At 35.7% G+C, this 18,362-nt stretch overlaps 1 protein-coding gene across 2 annotated transcripts in view; it reads right to left on the bottom strand.

Annotated features, from left to right (window-relative positions):
- The window catches only part of Phf14 (PHD finger protein 14), a 138,183-nt gene that overhangs the window by 39,561 nt on the left and 80,260 nt on the right, over window positions 1–18,362 (bottom strand). Inside the window, exon 17 of one of the 2 annotated variants that reach the window (XM_090333169.1) lies at window positions 4,253–4,478. The exons of the other annotated variant lie outside the window; for it this stretch is intronic. Coding sequence (XP_090189295.1) covers window positions 4,466–4,478 — 13 coding nt within the window. The 3' untranslated portion in view covers window positions 4,253–4,465. Of the gene's footprint in view, window positions 1–4,252; window positions 4,479–18,362 lie in introns of those variants that run through there. 2 annotated transcript variants of the gene reach the window in all.

Below are 18,362 nucleotides of genomic sequence, written 5' to 3'. Positions count from 1 at the left end.
TTAATTACCATTACTTAAAAACCTCACTGGCAGCTCAAACATACAAATCTATTAACTAACGGGGATAGATTATTTCACTGAACAGTGGCCAATATTTCAAGTGAACACTTTAACAGAAGGTGTTCATATAGATTATGAATTTTAAAATAATCACCTTTAAAATAATAATACAAGCTTTCACAAAATTCTGCATTCTGGTAATGCTATAATGCTATCAATAAATACAATAGTGTATTCCTTATGATTTACATTTGCACAGCAAACCACATCTTCTATACAAAATAATTAGAAACGGCCTTGTTCCACAAATGCCAGACTAAGGTAGAAGACCTGAACATATTTCATTAATGCCTTACTGTTGATTTCTACAACTGGCAACAATGAATGAATAGCAAAACAGATGAAAAATTCTTTATACATGAAGATATATTAAGAAACACTCAGATTATCAAAATCCAAATCCATTTAGAATCATTTCAGTTATCTGCCTCTGCAGCAGCCCAGTTACAAGATTAAAAATGAAATGAAAAAACAAGCTATGAAACAAAGCAACTCAAAAGAAAATACACAGTAAGGTCAACTATCTTTTCACAGCATGAGAGAATGATTCGACATTTCCATACCTGAAACTTGTCTGCTTTTGTTCTGATCTCCATCTGCTCCTGCCCTTGGACACTTTTCAGCAGAACCACCTGCTGTGTTCCAGCCTCCATATAACTTAGTATTACCTTGTTCATAATTAACTAATTATGCTCTAGTCAATAGTGTAGGTCCTGATTTTTACAAGGTAAATCAGATAAATGAGATAACGGCTAGGGGTCAATCTCATTTTATTTACGAAGCCCAGCATGAGCATCCAATTTCATTACATCTTATGGACCTGAACAGCAGTAAATCTTACCTGCAGGTCTACAGAAAATGCTGCATTGAGCACAAAGTATTTACAATGTATACCTGTCTCTGATCAGAACCCTTTCTGTTATGTGCATTTACATGAATGCAATTCTAAATTAAAACTCTTGAAACAGTTTTCAACTGTCAAGAGTGGTTCATAAAATGAAAATTCAATTTGACATAACGTAGGTATTCTACTCTGCTGCAGAGTCCATTTGCATTTTAACAGACTTTGTTGAGAAATTCAGAAATATTTCTGTATTGTGAATCCAGTAAAAAACAAAGAGAGGGAAATGGGATACTGGTGGCTCATGCCCAGTTACTCAGGAGGCTGAGGTTTGAGAATTGTAGTTCAAAGCCAAATGGAACAGAAAAGTCTTCTTAAGACTCTTATCTACAATTAACCATTCAAAGACCAGAAGTAGCACTGTGGCTCAAAGTGATAAGAGTGCTAGTCTTGAGCAAAAAGGAGCTCAGGGGGCTAGGAGTTTGGCCTACCAGTAGAGTGCTTGCCTAGCATGCACAAAGACCCGGGTTCAATTCCTCGGTACTACATACATAGAAAAGGCCAGAACTGGTTCTGTGGCTCAAGTGGTAGAACACTAACCTTGAGGAAAGCCCAAGGACAGTGCTCAGGCCCTGAGTTCAGTCACCAGGACTGGCCAAAAAAAAAAAAAAAAAAAAAGGAGCTCAGGGACAAGGCCCTGAGTTTAAGCCCCATGACCAACAGAAAGGGAGAGACAGACAGAATGAGAGAGACAGAGACAGAGAAAGAAAGAGACAGAGAGAGAAAAGGAGAGACAGAGGGAGGGAGAGAGGGAGGGAGGGAGGGAGGGAAGGAAGAAAGGAAGGAAGGAAGGAAGGAAGGAAGGAAGGAAGGAAGGAAGGAAGGAAGGAAGGAAGGAAGGGCGAAAAGGAAGCAAAAAAGACAGCCTTGAGTTCCAACAAATACATGATAGAAATCTGAGAATCATTACTATTTACTATTATATCATCATTTCAAAGATGTAACTATTCCTGATTATTTCCATGTTTCTTCCTTTGTCTATTCTGTGCCATTGCATTTCTCTTATGTTTAAGAAATAAAAGTAATTATGGGGGCCACGAGTTTAGCCTGGTGATAGAGTGCTTGCCTAGCATACATAAAGACCTTGTGGTTCCTTTCTTGGTAGCACATATATAGTAAAAGCCAGAAATGGTTCTGTGGCTCAAGTGGTAGGGCTCTAGCCAAGAGAAAGCCTAAGGAGAGTGCTCAGGACTAGAGTTCAAGCCCCAGGACTGAAAAAAAAATATTTTAAAAACTAATTATTAATATTAACTTATATACATAGTAAGCGAATAGCAACGGATCAATTATAGATAGGTTAATTTTATATTGTAGAAATGCTATGTGTTTAGATGATTATTAGGAGAAAATCTATTGCCTTCAGAAGTGATACACTTTTACCAAAGCTATCAGCTTATAAATTAGGCGGTTGATGTTTGCAATATGTAACATAGATTCATAGGACTAGGATGAAGCATAAAAGAGCATATCCACCACTAAAAATTTCAAGGTGGAGCACTACCATACTATCTGTCAGAGTATTTTAATTAGAATCTAGATGAAAAGGATTTTGGTTGATAGTGACACTAAAACGTAAAAGGTTCCTCAAAAGAAGGAAGAAAGGAAGCAAGGAAAAGAAGGAAGGAAGAAGGGTAGGGAAGAAAAGAAAGGGAAATGGGGGTTAGAAAAAGAAGGATGAAAGAGGGAAAAAAAGAAAGACAAATTTTGAATGAAATAACCATCACTACTTCCTCATCATATCTTACAAAAGAGTCAACACCTAATATATTAATTCAGCTCACTCAGAAAACATTATTATATTTGTTGAATTAGCTGGCTTAATTAGCATAGCAATATATATCAACTTTTCCTTAAACTTATGTGCTCAGAAAGAGTCTACTGGGCCAGAGTGAGGCCAAGTGGTAGAGGAATTGCCTAACATGAACAAAGCTCTGATTTCCATTCCTCCACACCACATACACAGAAAAAGCCAGAAGTGGAGCGGTAGCTCAAGTGGTAGATTTTTGCCTTGAGCAAAAAAAGTTCAAGGACAGTCCCCAGGTCCTGAGTTCAAGCCCCAGTACTGGCAATAATAATAATAATAATAATAATAATAATAATAATAATAATAATAATAATAAATTTTAAAAAGAGAGAGAGAAAGAAAGAAGTCTATTAACTTTTGCTAATAAGGACTAATCATTATTAATTATTTTCTCCAATGTATGTGAAATGACTTCAGACATGTATGACTTTATTAGACATCTTAACCAATCATATAGTCCCTATATCTATAGGCTACTAGTATACAGCAACTTTATAATTACATTTGTGTTTTCTTATCAATAACATTGCCTACTCTATTACTACACTTTAAACTATTTCCAATTTGTCAGTGTACATGGAAAGAGATCCAAAGTCACATTTACAAATCAGGAAATTCCAAGAAACATGTTGACAATTTACTGGTATATTTGCATTTCAGTCTCACCAGAGTCTTTTCTAAATCAGTTCAAGATTGAGTGTTGGAATAGTCAATATATTTCTGTCGTTGACTTAAGACTGGCTGATTAAAGCTTGAAGATCAAATTTTAATTTTGTAAACTTCTGGAAAGATAGTTGATGCAGATCTTTCAGCTGGCAGGTTGTATAGTCAAGCTTTGTAATTCCCTCCTTATTTCACAACTTCATCATTATGGTTCAAAGATTATTATACTGAATACAGAATGTTCATATTAAGTAAAACAGTAAGAACTAAATGGAGGTATTTCTAAAAATATCTAGAGACAAACACAGATATATTTGTATTTATGAGCTTAAAATCTAAAGTTGTAAAAAGTCCATGCTAACATAAAATAAAACATCAAATATTTCACATCTTTCACTTTTGCTGGAATTATCATTAGAAATAAGATTTATTTTGGGAGTCTATATGTGTTCCCCAATGCAGCAGCATTTCATATATGAATATATAGAGAAAGGTGGGTGAAAGATTTGCACACTAATGGAAAGCATTGTCTTTCTTATTTGTTACTGGTATTGTTCAACAACAGCAAGACCATTCTGCATGTACATGCCACAGGCTTCCAGAACTCTTCAGTGAGTCCAAACACCATATGTCATTTGCCAAAAAAAAAAAAAAAAGCAAGAAGGAAAGACATTTACTTAATAGGACAATTCTGACAAGACATTTATCCCATATTTTTCAGCAATGCACATATCAAATATTTCTGATGAGTGCAAAAAATAAAGGGGAGGGGGACGAAACCAAACCAAAAACGGAAAAAAACAAAAAACAAAAAAACCATACCAGCAAATCAACTGCCTTGTCAGAGCAAGTAACAAACCAATTACATTCTATCCAAACCTGACCATCAAAAGCAACTTTTTGTAGTGATAAGCTTATGGGAAGGACAAGATAGTTGTTCTCCTTTAGTTTATATACTCAATTGGGAGTACACTTATCCACTTATAAAAGTGGTTTCCGGGATTGCCTCCGAGGACGAGCTGTGGCAGAGTTGGGTCTCATGAAGGGTATCTACACAGTAAAGTGATAAGAAAAGAACATTAACATTTAAAGATCATAGCAGCTCTGCACTATGTCTTAAGAAACATACCAATAATACCACAGTAGATTCAAAATAACATATGATTGGTCAAAAGACATAGAGAACCTAAATCTGAATGCCATGATCTTATGTAGGCTCTCATTGATTAAAACTGAACTATCTCTTTTAAAACATTGAGTTGCCTCCTCTTGTATTGTTCTTGCTAGATTGTTTATCAAAATAAATCTATTTTTACTAACAAAAATAAACAGATTAAGGGCTTATGCTTGGAAAGGAAAACATAAAATTGATCAATAAAATTGCAGCTTGCTTTTTCCCCCCTCCAGATATGGCAATTTAACAATGTTGGAGTAAACAGCATGCAATTGTGCTGGGAAAAAAAATCCTAACTAATATAATGTAGGGCTAGTTAGACTCAAATATAATCTCAAGGAGAAAATATTCAAGTGAGGTTTATTCCTTATCCCTACATTCTTTTTTTTTCTACAAGACTTGATTTAAAATATTTGGTTACCACCATTAACTACTACCTTAGTATATTTTCAGAGGAGAAATCATATAGAGGCTTAATATTTTTAATGTGATAAACTTTAATATGTATATTTTCTTTCAAGTATTTAGATCTGTATAGATAACAGAAGTTTCCGAAGGAGTCACACATCATACAAAGTATCTATTTTAGTATTTAAATATTGGAGCGATGTGTTTAATGCTTCTAAGTTCCATTGAGAAAAAGAAAGTGAAAAGTGGCACACAGAAAAGTAAAGCACTAAGAAGACCTGTCATGCCAAACTGAGTAACTTCCAAATAAAGTGAAAATAAAAATTATAAAGAAAAAAGAATATAAGGTGAAACAACTTCCAGAAAAATGATGAATTTGCAAACAATATGAGAAATAATAGAAAAAGCTGAATTTTCTTCTTGAATAGTATAGTACATGCTAAATTTTCTCAGCACTTTAGTCTGCAAGTGAAGAGGTCGGAACATAATCTGAGCCTGATTCTCTCCCAACCACTTTGTCTTCCAGCATGACTGGAAAAGCATAATGCAAGAGTAAGTGGGAACATTATTTATAACAGTACCATAATGAACTCAATTTTATGTACATGTAATGAAAACTAACAAAAACAAAACTGAAAAAGAATATTTTACTTGCCATTGATACTCATTTGAAAATTAGTAAAATAGATATCATGAAAATCTGCTTTAAACATTAAATCCAGGTTGAATTGGGGAAAACTATACAATCATCACTAAAATTCTTCCAACCTAAACTTTATTTACTAGTTCAAACCTTTGTTCATACCACAGAAACAGTGTGCCTTATGCTGGCCCTGTACTGCTAGAAGAAAAATCTGTAGTATTTAAATTTTAAACATCAACTTCTGGCTTCATTTATTCAATATGTACCTATAAACTTACTCACATATTTGTTTAAGGAAGGAAAGGAATTACTATATTCAAAAGTATCCATTGTGCATATACCACTAGCTACCAAAGTATTTTGCACTTTGTATTTCTACAATTACCTACCAAAAAAGCATCCATGTCATATGACCCCATCAAAGTCAAATACTTTACAGCAATATAGTATGGCAAGGTGACATGCCTACTAATTAGTACATGGGGTATATAATAAAGATTGCTTAGAATCAATCTCTGGTTCTACCCATTTCTAGATATATAATCATAGGCCAGTAACTCTCAGGTTCCTCATCCAAAAGGCAAGGACAAAATCAGTTATCTGGCTCATGAGGTTGTGGGGTGAGAGTGAGATGACATAAGTGGAAAGCACTAGCATATAATACTCCTCAAAAATTCCTGACTAATAGGAAGGCCAACAGATTGGTCAAATTCCTCAGTCCTTTTTTTGGAAAGGGGAATAATTTCCATTTTATTATGTAAGAATATAATTTTAATATATACTTGAACCAATTTATTTTCATATTAAGTGCTTAGTGTCTCTGTAAATCAGTTATCCCATCTCTAAAGTGGAGATATGTGTAACTTATAGGACTATGGTAAGAACTGAATGAGTAATATATCTTGTAGATCAGAGTCTGGGACCTAACAAAAATCAAATATGGAAATACTATATTTTGGACCAGGAGCATGGCCTAGTAGTAGAGTGCTTACCTAGCATGCATGAAGCCCTGGGTTCAACTCCTCTATACCATATATACAGAAAAGTCTGGGAGTGGTGCTGTGGTTCAAGTAGCAGAACACTAACCTTGAGAAAGCCCAGGGAAAGTGCCCTGGCCCTTAGTTCAAACCTCAGAACTGCTAAATAAATAAACAGAAATATTGTATTTCTCATGCCCAAAACACTTTTCAAATAACAATTATCTGGGGTTCCATTTCAAAAGTTTTAAAATATGGGAAGTTCTTACATAATATACCACAGATATCAAATATATCACTAACTCTCAAAATTGTAGCTAACATTACTTTCAAATAAATTTCACCTTTTATTTTATTAATATTATGCATTACATACATGAAACTCAATGTGAAACACAATAATCCAAAACCCCATTACAAGAGTAATGTAAGAAACAGGGTAGTAAAATTAAGTATGAAGGAAGGAAGGAAGGAAGGAAGGAAGGAAGGAAGGAAGGAAGGAAGGAAGAAGAAGGGAAGGGAAGGAGGAAAGGAGAGAGAAGAGGGAGGAATGGGAGGAAGAAGGAAGGTAGAAGCGTGGAAAGTGAGAGAGAATATAGCCAGTTTCTAATAGCAATTGTATTTGAATCATATAATGCTGAGGATTGAAATTTTTACACAAAAATAATGCTAGCACACTTGGAGACAGAAACTCAATTTGCGACTAGAACTGCCTCTAAAAGCAGAGGACTTATAAGTATTTCTGGCAGAAGCTCGTGTTCTCCTGCTTAGTAACCATGCTAAGTACATAATTCAAATGCTGGATTAAAGGAGGATTATAGACTCAAGATCACTTTCAGAATTGGAGAGTGATTTCTTTAGAATGGTCCTGTTATCAAAGTTACAAGGTTGGGGGGGGGAAGGAAGTAAATGAGAAAATTCCATAGGTAATTTGGTTCAAAGTCATTCATCTAGCCCATAGTATGAATGGGGGGCACAGACTGTCAAATCAATATAATCATTAACTTGTGAGACAGGGGAATTGGGAAGAAAAAGTTCGGGAAAAAATGAGGGAAGAAGTGACACTGTTCAAAAAGAAATTCACTCATTACCTGACTTATATAACTATAATCCCTCTGTATATAACCTCTATATCCTTCTTTGTCACCCTGCACTAGAATTAACTCCAAATGGATCAAAGACCGGGAGGTAAAAGCTGAAACACTGAAAACTTTACAAGAAGGAGTAGGAGATACACTAGGCCTCCTTGGCACAGGTAGAAATGTTCTTAATAAGGACCAAGAATCACAACAAATCAGAGAAAGGCTGGATAAGTGGGACTGCATTAAACTGCAGAGCTTTTGTATGGCAAAGGACATAGCTAGTAAATTAATCAGGAAGCCTACAGAGTGGGAGAAGATCTTCACCAACCATACAACGGACAAAGGCCTCATATCTAAAATATATCAACAGCTCAAAAAATTAAATCACTCCAAAACTAATCTCCAAAGTAACCCTTTTATTAAATACAATAAAAAATATTTAAAAAATAAATAAAAATTAAGAAAATTTAAAGGCACTTCTCAGTAAAGTTTTCATTCAAAACTAATTTTACTAGACATTGGCCAATATTTTCTTGAGAAGTTTTGCATCGATGTTCATCAAAGAAATAGGTCTATAGTTCTCTTTCTTTGATGGATCTCTGTCTGGTTTGGGGATGAGGGTTATACTGGCTTCATAGAATGAGTTTGGTAAAGAACCTTCATTTTCAATTTCGTTGAAGAGCTTGAGGAGTATTGGTGTGAGCTCTGCTTTGAAGACCTTATAGAATTCACCTGTGAATCCATATGGCACTGGGCTTTTCTTAGGTGGAAGGTCTCCTATTGCCATTTCTATTTCAGTGCTTGAAATAGGCCTGTTTAGTTGGGTTAGTTCTTCTTGGTTCAGTGTGGGTATGTTAATATTGGCTAGGAATTCGTCCGTTTCTTCTAGATTCTCAAATTTGTTGGCGTAAAGGTTTGAGATACCCTGGATCTTGGTAATTTCTGTCATGATATTACCATTTTCGTCCATGATTTTGTCTACAACAACTCATCAAAAAAATTATACACTATGCTCAAACAGGATTCATCACTGGGAGGCAAAGCTGGTTCAACATACGCAAATCAATATAATTCAACACATCAACAGGAGCAAGGACAAAAATCACATGATTGCCTCAATAGATGCAGAAAAGGCATTGGACAAGATCCAACACCCCTTTATGTTAAAAGCTCTGGAGAAACTAGGAATCCATGGAACATTCCACAATATAATAAAGGCTGTATATGACAAACCCACAGCTAGTATTATACTTAATGGCGAAAAGCTAAAGCCATTCCCTCTAAAATCAGGAACGAGACAAGGATGCCCACTTTCTCAATTCCTCTTTAACATAGTTTTAGAAATTCCTATCCAGTGCAATAAGGCAAGAAGCAAGCATAAACGGGATTCAATAGGGAAAGAGGAAGTAAAACTTTCCCTCTTTGCAGATGACATGATCCTGTATTTAAAGAATCCTATAGACTCTACTCCCAAGCTCCTTGAGCTGACTCAGAACTTTGGAAGGGTAGCAGGCTATAAAATTAACCCTCAAAAATCAACTGCCTTCCTCTATGCCAACAGTGAGAGGAATGAGGCAACAATCAGGAAAGCAACTCCTTTTGCAATAGTCTCAAAGAAAATAAAATCCCTAGGAATTACCTTAACTAAGAATGTAAAGGACCTTTTTGATGAAAACTTTAAAACCCTGAAAAAGCAAATTAAAGCAGAACTGAGGAAATGGAAAACCCCCCATGCTCCTGGATTGGAAGAATCAACATCGTGAAAATGACAATCTTGCCAAGGGCTATCTACAAATTCAACGCAATACCCATCAATATCCCAATGTCATTCTTTAAAGAAATAGAAGAAGAAATCCAAAATTTCATATGGAATAATAAAAGACCCCAGATAGCAAAAACACTTCTTAGCAGAAAGAACAGCACAGGAGGAATTTCAATACCAAACTTTAGACTCTATTACAGAGCTATAATTATCAAAATAGCTTCGTACTAGCATAAGAACAGGTCTGAAGACCAATGGAATAGAACTGAAGACCCAGATATTAAACCACAGATCTATAGCCACCTAATATTTGAAAAGGGAGCCAAAAAAATAGAATGGAAGAAAGATAGCCTATTCAACAAGTGGTGCTCGCAGAACTGGTTAAGCACATGCTGAAAACTAAAGTTGTATCCTTCTTTGCCACCCTGCACTAGAGTTAACTCCAAATGGATCAAAGACCTTGAGGTAAAAGCCAACACTCTGAAAACTTTACAGGAAGGAATAGGAGATACACTAGGACTCCTTGGCACAGGTCGAAACTTTCTTAATAAGGACCAAGAATCACAACAAATCAGAGAAAGGCTGGATAAGTGGGACTGCATTAAACTGCAGAGCTTTTGTATGGCAAAGGACATAGCTAGTAAATTAATTAGGAAGCCTACAGAGTGGGAAAAGATCTTCACCAACCACACAACAGACAAAGGCCTCATATCTAAAATATATCAACAGCTCAGAAAATTGAATCACCCCAAAACTAATCTCTAAAGAAACAATCATCCCATTAAAAGATGGGCCAAAGACTTAAAGAGAGTCTTCTCTGAAGAAGAAACAAAAATGGCCTATAGACACATGAAGAAATGCTCAACATCTCTGGTCATAAAAGAAATGCAAATCAAAACAAAGCTAAGATTCCACCTCACTCCAGTTAGAATGGCCAGGATCAGGAAAACTAATAACAACAGATGCAGGAGGGGATGTGGCCAGGAGGGATCACTACTACACTGTTGGTGGGAGTGCAAACTTGTTCAACCACTATGGAAAGCAGTATGGCAGTTCTTCAAAAGACTAAACATAGAACTCCCCTATGACCCAGCAATTCCACTACTTGGCATTTACCCAATCATCCAGAAACAAGGACATACTAAATCCACCAGCACAACAATGTTCATTGCAGCACTATTTACCATAGCAAAGATATGGAACCGACCTAAATGTCCCTCAGTTGATGAGTAGATCAACAAGATGTGGTATTTGTACACAATGGAATTCTATGCTGCTGTCAGAAAGAATGACATCGCCCCATATGTTAGGAAATGGAAAGACTGAGAAAAAATCATATTAAGTGAAGTAAGCCAGACTCAAAGGAACTTAGGCTCAGTGGTTTCCCTCATTTGTCATAATCAGTAGAAACCTTGGGCTCTACTAGCAGAGATTTGCAATAGAGCAAAGCCTTGATACAAAAGGCCATATAGTATGAAGCTAATTGAAAAGACCTCCAGGATATTGAAACAAAAGCCATATAATGAATGATTGTTGTCCTTAATGTACTATGTTATCTCTCATCTCTTTTGCTGTCCCTTGGTTATCTCATATTGTTACAGTATCTCACTTTGTTACCTGATATATCGGATATATTTGTATTTGGTTATTTGAAATTGGATAGGGAAGGGGGGAAAACAAGATGAGGGGTGGGGGTGGGGGGAGGGAAATGGGGATCAAGACATGTGAAAGGGTATCAATGTATGTGAATTAAAGCATCTTCTATCTGGTAAATATCATGTAACCCTTCTATTAATTACAATAAGAAAAATATGAGAAATAGATAATTTTACTAATTTTTCTTTACAATACAATTACTGCACAAAACATCATTTTAATTCTAAAGATATTCAGATTAAACCACTAATCATCGATTTGCTTGATTTTGTTTTTGAGTGCATTGATCTAATCTAGGGTCTTATGCCTCCTTAGCAAGTATTCTACCACTGAACTCTATGCCAAGCTTTTGGAGTTTTAAAACATCATCTTGCTATGTAGCCCAGGCTAGCCTCAAGCTACAGATCTTCCTATCTCACTCCCTCGACTGTTGGGATTTCAAGTGAATAGGATCATCCCTAGCCTCAAGTAAATTAAAAATAGTAGAACAAAATGTAAACTTTAGACTTATTCTGTGTTGTCTGCCTTCCTTTGCATGGAACTACTTAGCACATATAAGAAAGCTTTGGAATAATGGTATTTAGAGAATGACTTGAATAGCAGGGTGCAATAGTAAATGAAGGAAGAGAATCCATAATCTGAATATTAGTGACGATAGTGAAGACATTTCGCAGATACTGGAGTTCAAGTTTTGGCCATATTATTGAGCGTTGTAGAGAAGCAGCAGCAGCAGCAACAGTTAGCAAAGTTACAAAATGCAGAGACATGCTGAAAGTAGCTAGTTTTAAAGTGCTTTGCATTAAATTATTAAAATCGTAAATTAGAGTAAATTCATTAAGATACCATTAAGATTATGGCAAAACATTTTATACTTTTGTATTTTCATAAGTTTATCACTTTAGCATTATGAGGTTATTTTTATAATGAGGAAAGCTTGCTTTGTGTGCAGCAATCTAACCTAGGGTCCTGTATGTGCTTATTTGTGCTTCCTCACTGTTACTTAATGAACACTGAGTTTAGTGCTCTTGAAATATTTAAAAATGAACAGGCTTTGTCTTTTGGGGTTTTTTGGTTTGTTTTTGTTTTTGTTTTGTGTGGCAGTCCTGGGGTTGAATTCAGGGCCTGGGCACTGTCCTTAGGTTTTTCCCAAGGCTATCACTCTATCATTTCAGCCACAGCACCACTTCCTGCTCCTTTCTGTTTGTATGGTACCTAGGAATCGAACAAAGGGCTTCATGCATGCTTGGCAAACATTCTACCACTAGGTCACACTCCGGACCTGTTTTTTCTTGTTGTCGTTGTTGTTACTATTATTTTTGCCAGTCCTAGGGCTTGAACTGAGGGCCTGGGCACTATCCTTGGAAACATTTTGCTCAAGGCTAGCGCTCTGCCGCTTGAGCAACAGAGCCACTTCCACCTTTTTCTCTGTATATGGTAACAAGGAATCAAACCTAGGGCTTTGTGCATACTAGACAAGCACTCTACCACTAGGCTATCCCCCAGACTTCATTTTATAGGAAAATTTTAGATTACAGAAAGATTGAATTAGATTAAGAAATATTGTCCCCATACAGACCAACACAAGCATACCTCCATTCAAATTTAAAAATTAAAGTCTTCATTTTCCACATGTTTTTCAGCTCAAGAGTAAAGAAAGATGAAGACAGAAAGAGAAGAGATGATCATACTGTGTTTAGAAGTGTGTATACTTCATTGACTTTTCATTCAATGAAATCATACCAAAGGAGTCACTGAGTTAGATACGGCTCATAAACAGTGAACTTTAAGAATGTGAATAGCCGGGATGATTCTGATCAGGATGCACTTGTACACATAAATGGACATATTAAAACAGAATCTCCTTGTACAATTTTTTGAAGACAGTGTGAAGGGAAGGTCATCTTTTAGCAATATTTATATATTTATAAAGTATTCAAACAAAAACTGAAGAACAATGGTAGGAATATTACTGAAGAGGTTCAAAAATCAGGCTAAGGGACCTACTTGGTAGAGTGCTTGCCCAGCATACATGAAGACCCAGGTTCAACTCCTTGGTACCACATAGAAAAATCCAGAAGTGGTGCTGTGGCTCAAGTGGTAGAGCTCTGGCCTTGAGAAAGCCCAAGGACAGTGCTCAGGCCATGAGTTCAAGCCTTGGGACAGGCAAAAAAAAAAAAAAAAAAAAAAACTAAGCACAAAGTATAACTCTAAAAGTAACAACATTTACTTTTATTGATTAAGAAAGGTATCTATTAGCCAGGTGCAGTGGCTCATGCCTGTAATCCTAGCTACTCAGGAGGCTGAGATCTGAGGACTGTGGTTCAAAGCCAGCCCAGGCACTAAAGACCATGAGACTCTTATCTCCAGTTAACCACCAGAAACCTAGAAATGGTGCTATGACTCAAGGTGTAGGGCAGTACCCTTTAGCTGAAGAGCTCTGGGACGGTGCCCAGGCCCATAGTTCAAGTCCCATGACTATCTAAAAAGAAAAGAAAAAAAAAGGAAAGTTATCTATTCTGTCCTGTGGCTCATGACTTTAATCCTAGCTACTCAGGAGGCTGAATTCTGAGGATCAAGGTTCAAAGCCAGCCCCCGCACAAAAGGACCTAAGATTCTTATCTCCAATTAACCTCTAGAAAATAGGAAGTGCTGCTTGGCTCAAAGGGACAGTGCCTAGGCTGAGTTCAAGCCCATGACCCACGGAAGAAAAAAACAAAAAACTTGATAGCTATAATATAGTAGTATAAAAAAATAGATTAAAACATTCTGGGCCTACTATTTTGGGGGCAAAATGCTATCAGTGAAATAGATAACTGTCTAGTAACAACAAAACTACTGAGGGCCAAGTGTGGTATCACAGTCTTTGGTATACTGAAAATAAGCCCCCTACTATGTTCTCTAGTTTTTTTTTTCCCTCTCTCTCTCCCTGCCTCCTTCCTTCCACTTTCCTTCTCTTGTTTTATTGTGTATCATAACTTGCATGTCAACTTGATTGAATGCTTGGCTTCATGAAGTGAATGACAGAGTATCTGTCTCTAGAAAAGGCTACCCCATTTTTTTTGTTTTATTTTTCTCTTTTTAGGCTTTCATTTTATTATACTTGGGTAAAGTTAGTTTTTGATTGTTCAGGCTTTTCTTTTTCCAGAGTTTCATTTCTCTGTATCTTTATAATCTCTTAACTTTCAAGTATTCTTTGTAAATTTTTAGTTCAACAGGCCTAAAAGCAAACTTCATAATCCATTGTGACACCATTCATCTTGAATTTCTGAAACCAAAACAAACATGTCTCACCATTCTGTTACTGCTCTGCCATTCTCTCAAATTGTTCAGCTTTAACACTGTTTTTTCTTCTTTTTTTTATTTCCCCTAGTCCTGGGAATTGGACTCAGAGCTTGAGCATTATCCTTGGGTTTTCCTCAAGGCTAGTGCTCCACCACTTAAGCCACAGTACCACAGAAGGATTTTTATATGTATATGGCACTGGGGGATTGAAACCAGGGTTTCATGCATGCTAGGCAAGCACTCTACCACTAGGCTATGCTCCCTACCCCTGCTTTTTCTTCTCTAATCCTTCATTTTCATTAATTATCTGCTGTTAACCCCAGTGTTCTCTGAGTCACTCTAATACTTTGCCTTTCCCAGAAGACTACCTGATCTATTTCTAAAGCCCATTGCTTTATCTCATGAGCCTCTGCAATACCAATCCCCTAAAGTATATTACCCTTGCCTTCAATGAATCTCCACTAGCACAAATATAAGGTCTGTATGTACTCTTAAGTTTAAAAGTGCACCACTCCTATAGTCCCACAAAGTTCATTCATCCTCTTGGATTTATTATCTCCTTTGGAGTAAATAACCTAAAATGTACTCATTATTCAGGCTCCAATGCAAATCTCACTGTCCTTGATTAATATGAAAACTTGTCTCTCAGCCTTTTACAAATGACCACATGATCTGTTACATTTTTAGGTTTCTAATCTATTTTTTGAGTAATTTAAAGAATGAATAAAGCCTACAATATTCTCTTTAAAACATATGACCCAGCCAGGCATAGTGGCTTATGCCTATAATCCTAGCTACTCAAGAGGCTGAGATCTGAGAATCAAGGTTCAAAGCCAGCACAGGCACAAACGGACCTGAGACTATCTCCAATTAACCTCTAGAAAACAGGAAGGAGGGCTTGGCTCAAGGGTAGGGTGGTATCCTTGAGCTGAAGAGCTCAGTGACAATGCCCAGGCTCAGGGGTAGGGTGGTAGCCTTGAACTAAAGAGCTCAAAAACAGTGCCCAAGCTGAGTTCAAGCCCCATGACCCACAAAAAAAAAGACCCAAATTAATGCAAATCTAGTAGAATATAGGCATCTTTATTTATTTTTTAAATAAAGCAGAGAGACATATATCTTTTTAAATAAACTACAGATGATTAAAGAAATCTAAAATTTAATTCTCTTTTTTAAAAGATCAGTATTTATACATCATGTCACAATAAGGCCCTTGATATAATCTCGAAACTGTGATTCTTAATCATGGACACAAATGGATAACTGGAAAGGAGAAATACAGGTCTGACTAAAAGGAAAGTTACTGACTGATGTTATTTCACTTAGATGTGACTGAGTCCCATTTATTCAGTCCTTCCTGGACCAATCTTGCTTATGCAGCTATACTGATCAGATTCCGTGGGCATAAAGTATCCTAATAGTTTCACTTAAAGCAAAAATCCTCCACTTGATATTATTTATCCAGAACATACTTAAATAATTTTCATGTAGTTCAATATTTTAGTATTCAGAGTTCCTTAGTTGTAAAATAAGAATTAAATCACACAATGCTTGACTTCTTCATTTACTTTTTACTACAAATATGACACATACACACATAAAACTGCAGGAACAATTCTTCACTGAAATCAAAGAGTAAAACATCAATAGTATTATAATGTGACAAGACCTTTAATTTGGCTTTCTTTTATCATCCATAAGATTTTATTTTCAAATTTGTTTTTAAATATTTTAATTAACTAACTCAAAAGTAATGCTCCCAGAGTTTTGAATTATACTCCATTAAGGAAAAACAGTACAGCCTGACACAAGTGGCTTATACTTGTAAACCTCCCTATTCAAGAAGTTAGCCCCAACAGGAAAATTTGTAAAAGGTTTATCTTCAATAAGTTAAAACTGAAAGCTTGAAGTAGAGCTGTAGATCAAGTGGAGAGTGCTAGTTCTGAGCAAAACCTCATCACCAGGCCCTAAGTTCAAGCCCCAAGAACAGCCAAAAATAAATGGAATAACAAAGAAGAAGAAAACAGTACAGTTAGATGAGGTTCAAAGGGAAATTGTAAAAATTAAAGGTAAAAAACACTGGGCTATATAGTTCAGTTTTGAAAATTTCATATTTTCTTTTCATCAACAAAGTACTAAAGTTATAGTTCCATAAACAATAAATAAATAAACCTTGACCAAAAATTAAATATAATAACCAATTTCAGGAGTTTTTTTAAAAGAGATTAGTTCTGAAATTGATATTTTAAATTTGTGGTGACAATATATGCAAAAAGCTAAGCTTACCAGACCCCACTTATTGAAAATGTGCAACCTTTTAAAGAAAACAATCAAAATTTTCCAATAAACACAACTTCTTGTAAGTTATAACACTGATTCATATTCTTGCTTCTAACTCTATTTCTACTACAAATAAAAGGATGGTATATATAATCCAACATTTTAGTTGATAAAAATAACTATAAGGATAATTTCACTCCTAATCCTATCTATTCATTATCTTAAAGAACTATAGGATAAGCAATCAAATATAAAAGGAGCAATGTTATATAAGCATAGATACGCTTTAATTTTTCAGAAAATGGAATTTATTTATTCAGTTAGGTGCCAGTATCTAAATATGAACTCAGAACTTTGAGGTCATTCAGCTTATTTGTTTGGCCTCCACACTAGGACTTGAGCCATGCCTCTAGCCCAGCTTTTCACCAACGAATAGCAATCGAAGATTACTCTCTTTTTCTCCACCTCCCCTTTCATGGTTTATCCTTTGTTGTTCCTGTATCTGACTTTGGTACCTGGTGTATCATGCATATTTATTTATTTATTTGAATCGGGGGAACGGAAGGGGAAAAACAAGATGATGAGACAAAGGACATAGGATGAACCTATGAATAGTCCCTAATGGGACAATTTACAAGACAATATGTTAGAAATAAGCTTTATCACTTGGGAGAGATGGGAGGAGGGAAAGTGGGACAAAAACATTGGAAAGGGTAATAGTGTTCAAGAAGTAATGTACTCACTACATCATCCTGATGATAAAAAATACTTACTTTTGGGCAACCATTTTTTTGTAACTCTTGTGTAGACTGTCTCTAAACAATATCTGATCTTTATTTTGAAAAATACAGAACTTTGGAATCTGAAACAAAAATACTTTCTTTGTGGATCCTAACCTATTGCTGACAATAGTAACAAGGTTGTCTTACAAATATTGTTATGCTATGAATAACATTCTAAAGGAAACTGGTGAAATATCAAAGAAAAGAGTGACATTGCCTCAAAAGAAATGTACTTATTACTTTATGTAACTGTAATCCCTCTGTACATAACCTTTATAATAACAAAAAAAACTAAGAATTCAAAACAAAATAAAGTTAACAGCCTTACGGGACAAAGATTTTTAGATTGTATTATGATAATTGCTGTGTTCTCTGCTAATTTGTTAGGCTTTTGAATGTTGAGGAACCTGAGTCCTAACAAAATCAAGGACTATTTAAGTAAGTATTTATGTCAAAGTCTTTTAAATGACCACTTTATAACTGTGGCTAAACAAACTACTATTGTTTTAAGTGATTTCCAAACATCTAATAGTCTACATCATCTATTCCTAGAAAAGTACAAACCAATGTGTCTCAATTTAATTTTTTTTCCCCACTGGCAGTACTGGGATTTGAATGTACTTACTATGTATGCACTCTTCCATTGAGCCACATTTCCAGCCTTTTTATAAGCTTGTCATTTTTATTTATTTATTTTTTTAGATTTGGTCTCACTTCCTGCCCAGGTTTGTATACTACAATCAAACTATTTTGGGCTTTCCATTGTAGCTTGGCTGACAGGTGTATGCCACCACATTAAACTTCTCTCTCTCTCCAGGAAAGAGGTATGAACTTTTTCATCCAAGTTGACCTGGAGATAAGGAATTCTGATAACAGGAGATAGAGGTCCCA

This window comes from Megascapheus bottae, chromosome 5 (assembly GCF_031878675.1).
Source record: "Megascapheus bottae isolate mThoBot1 chromosome 5, mThoBot2.hap1, whole genome shotgun sequence".
NCBI lineage: Eukaryota > Metazoa > Chordata > Mammalia > Rodentia > Geomyidae > Megascapheus > Megascapheus bottae.
This window is presented reverse-complemented; position numbering and strand designations above follow the sequence as displayed.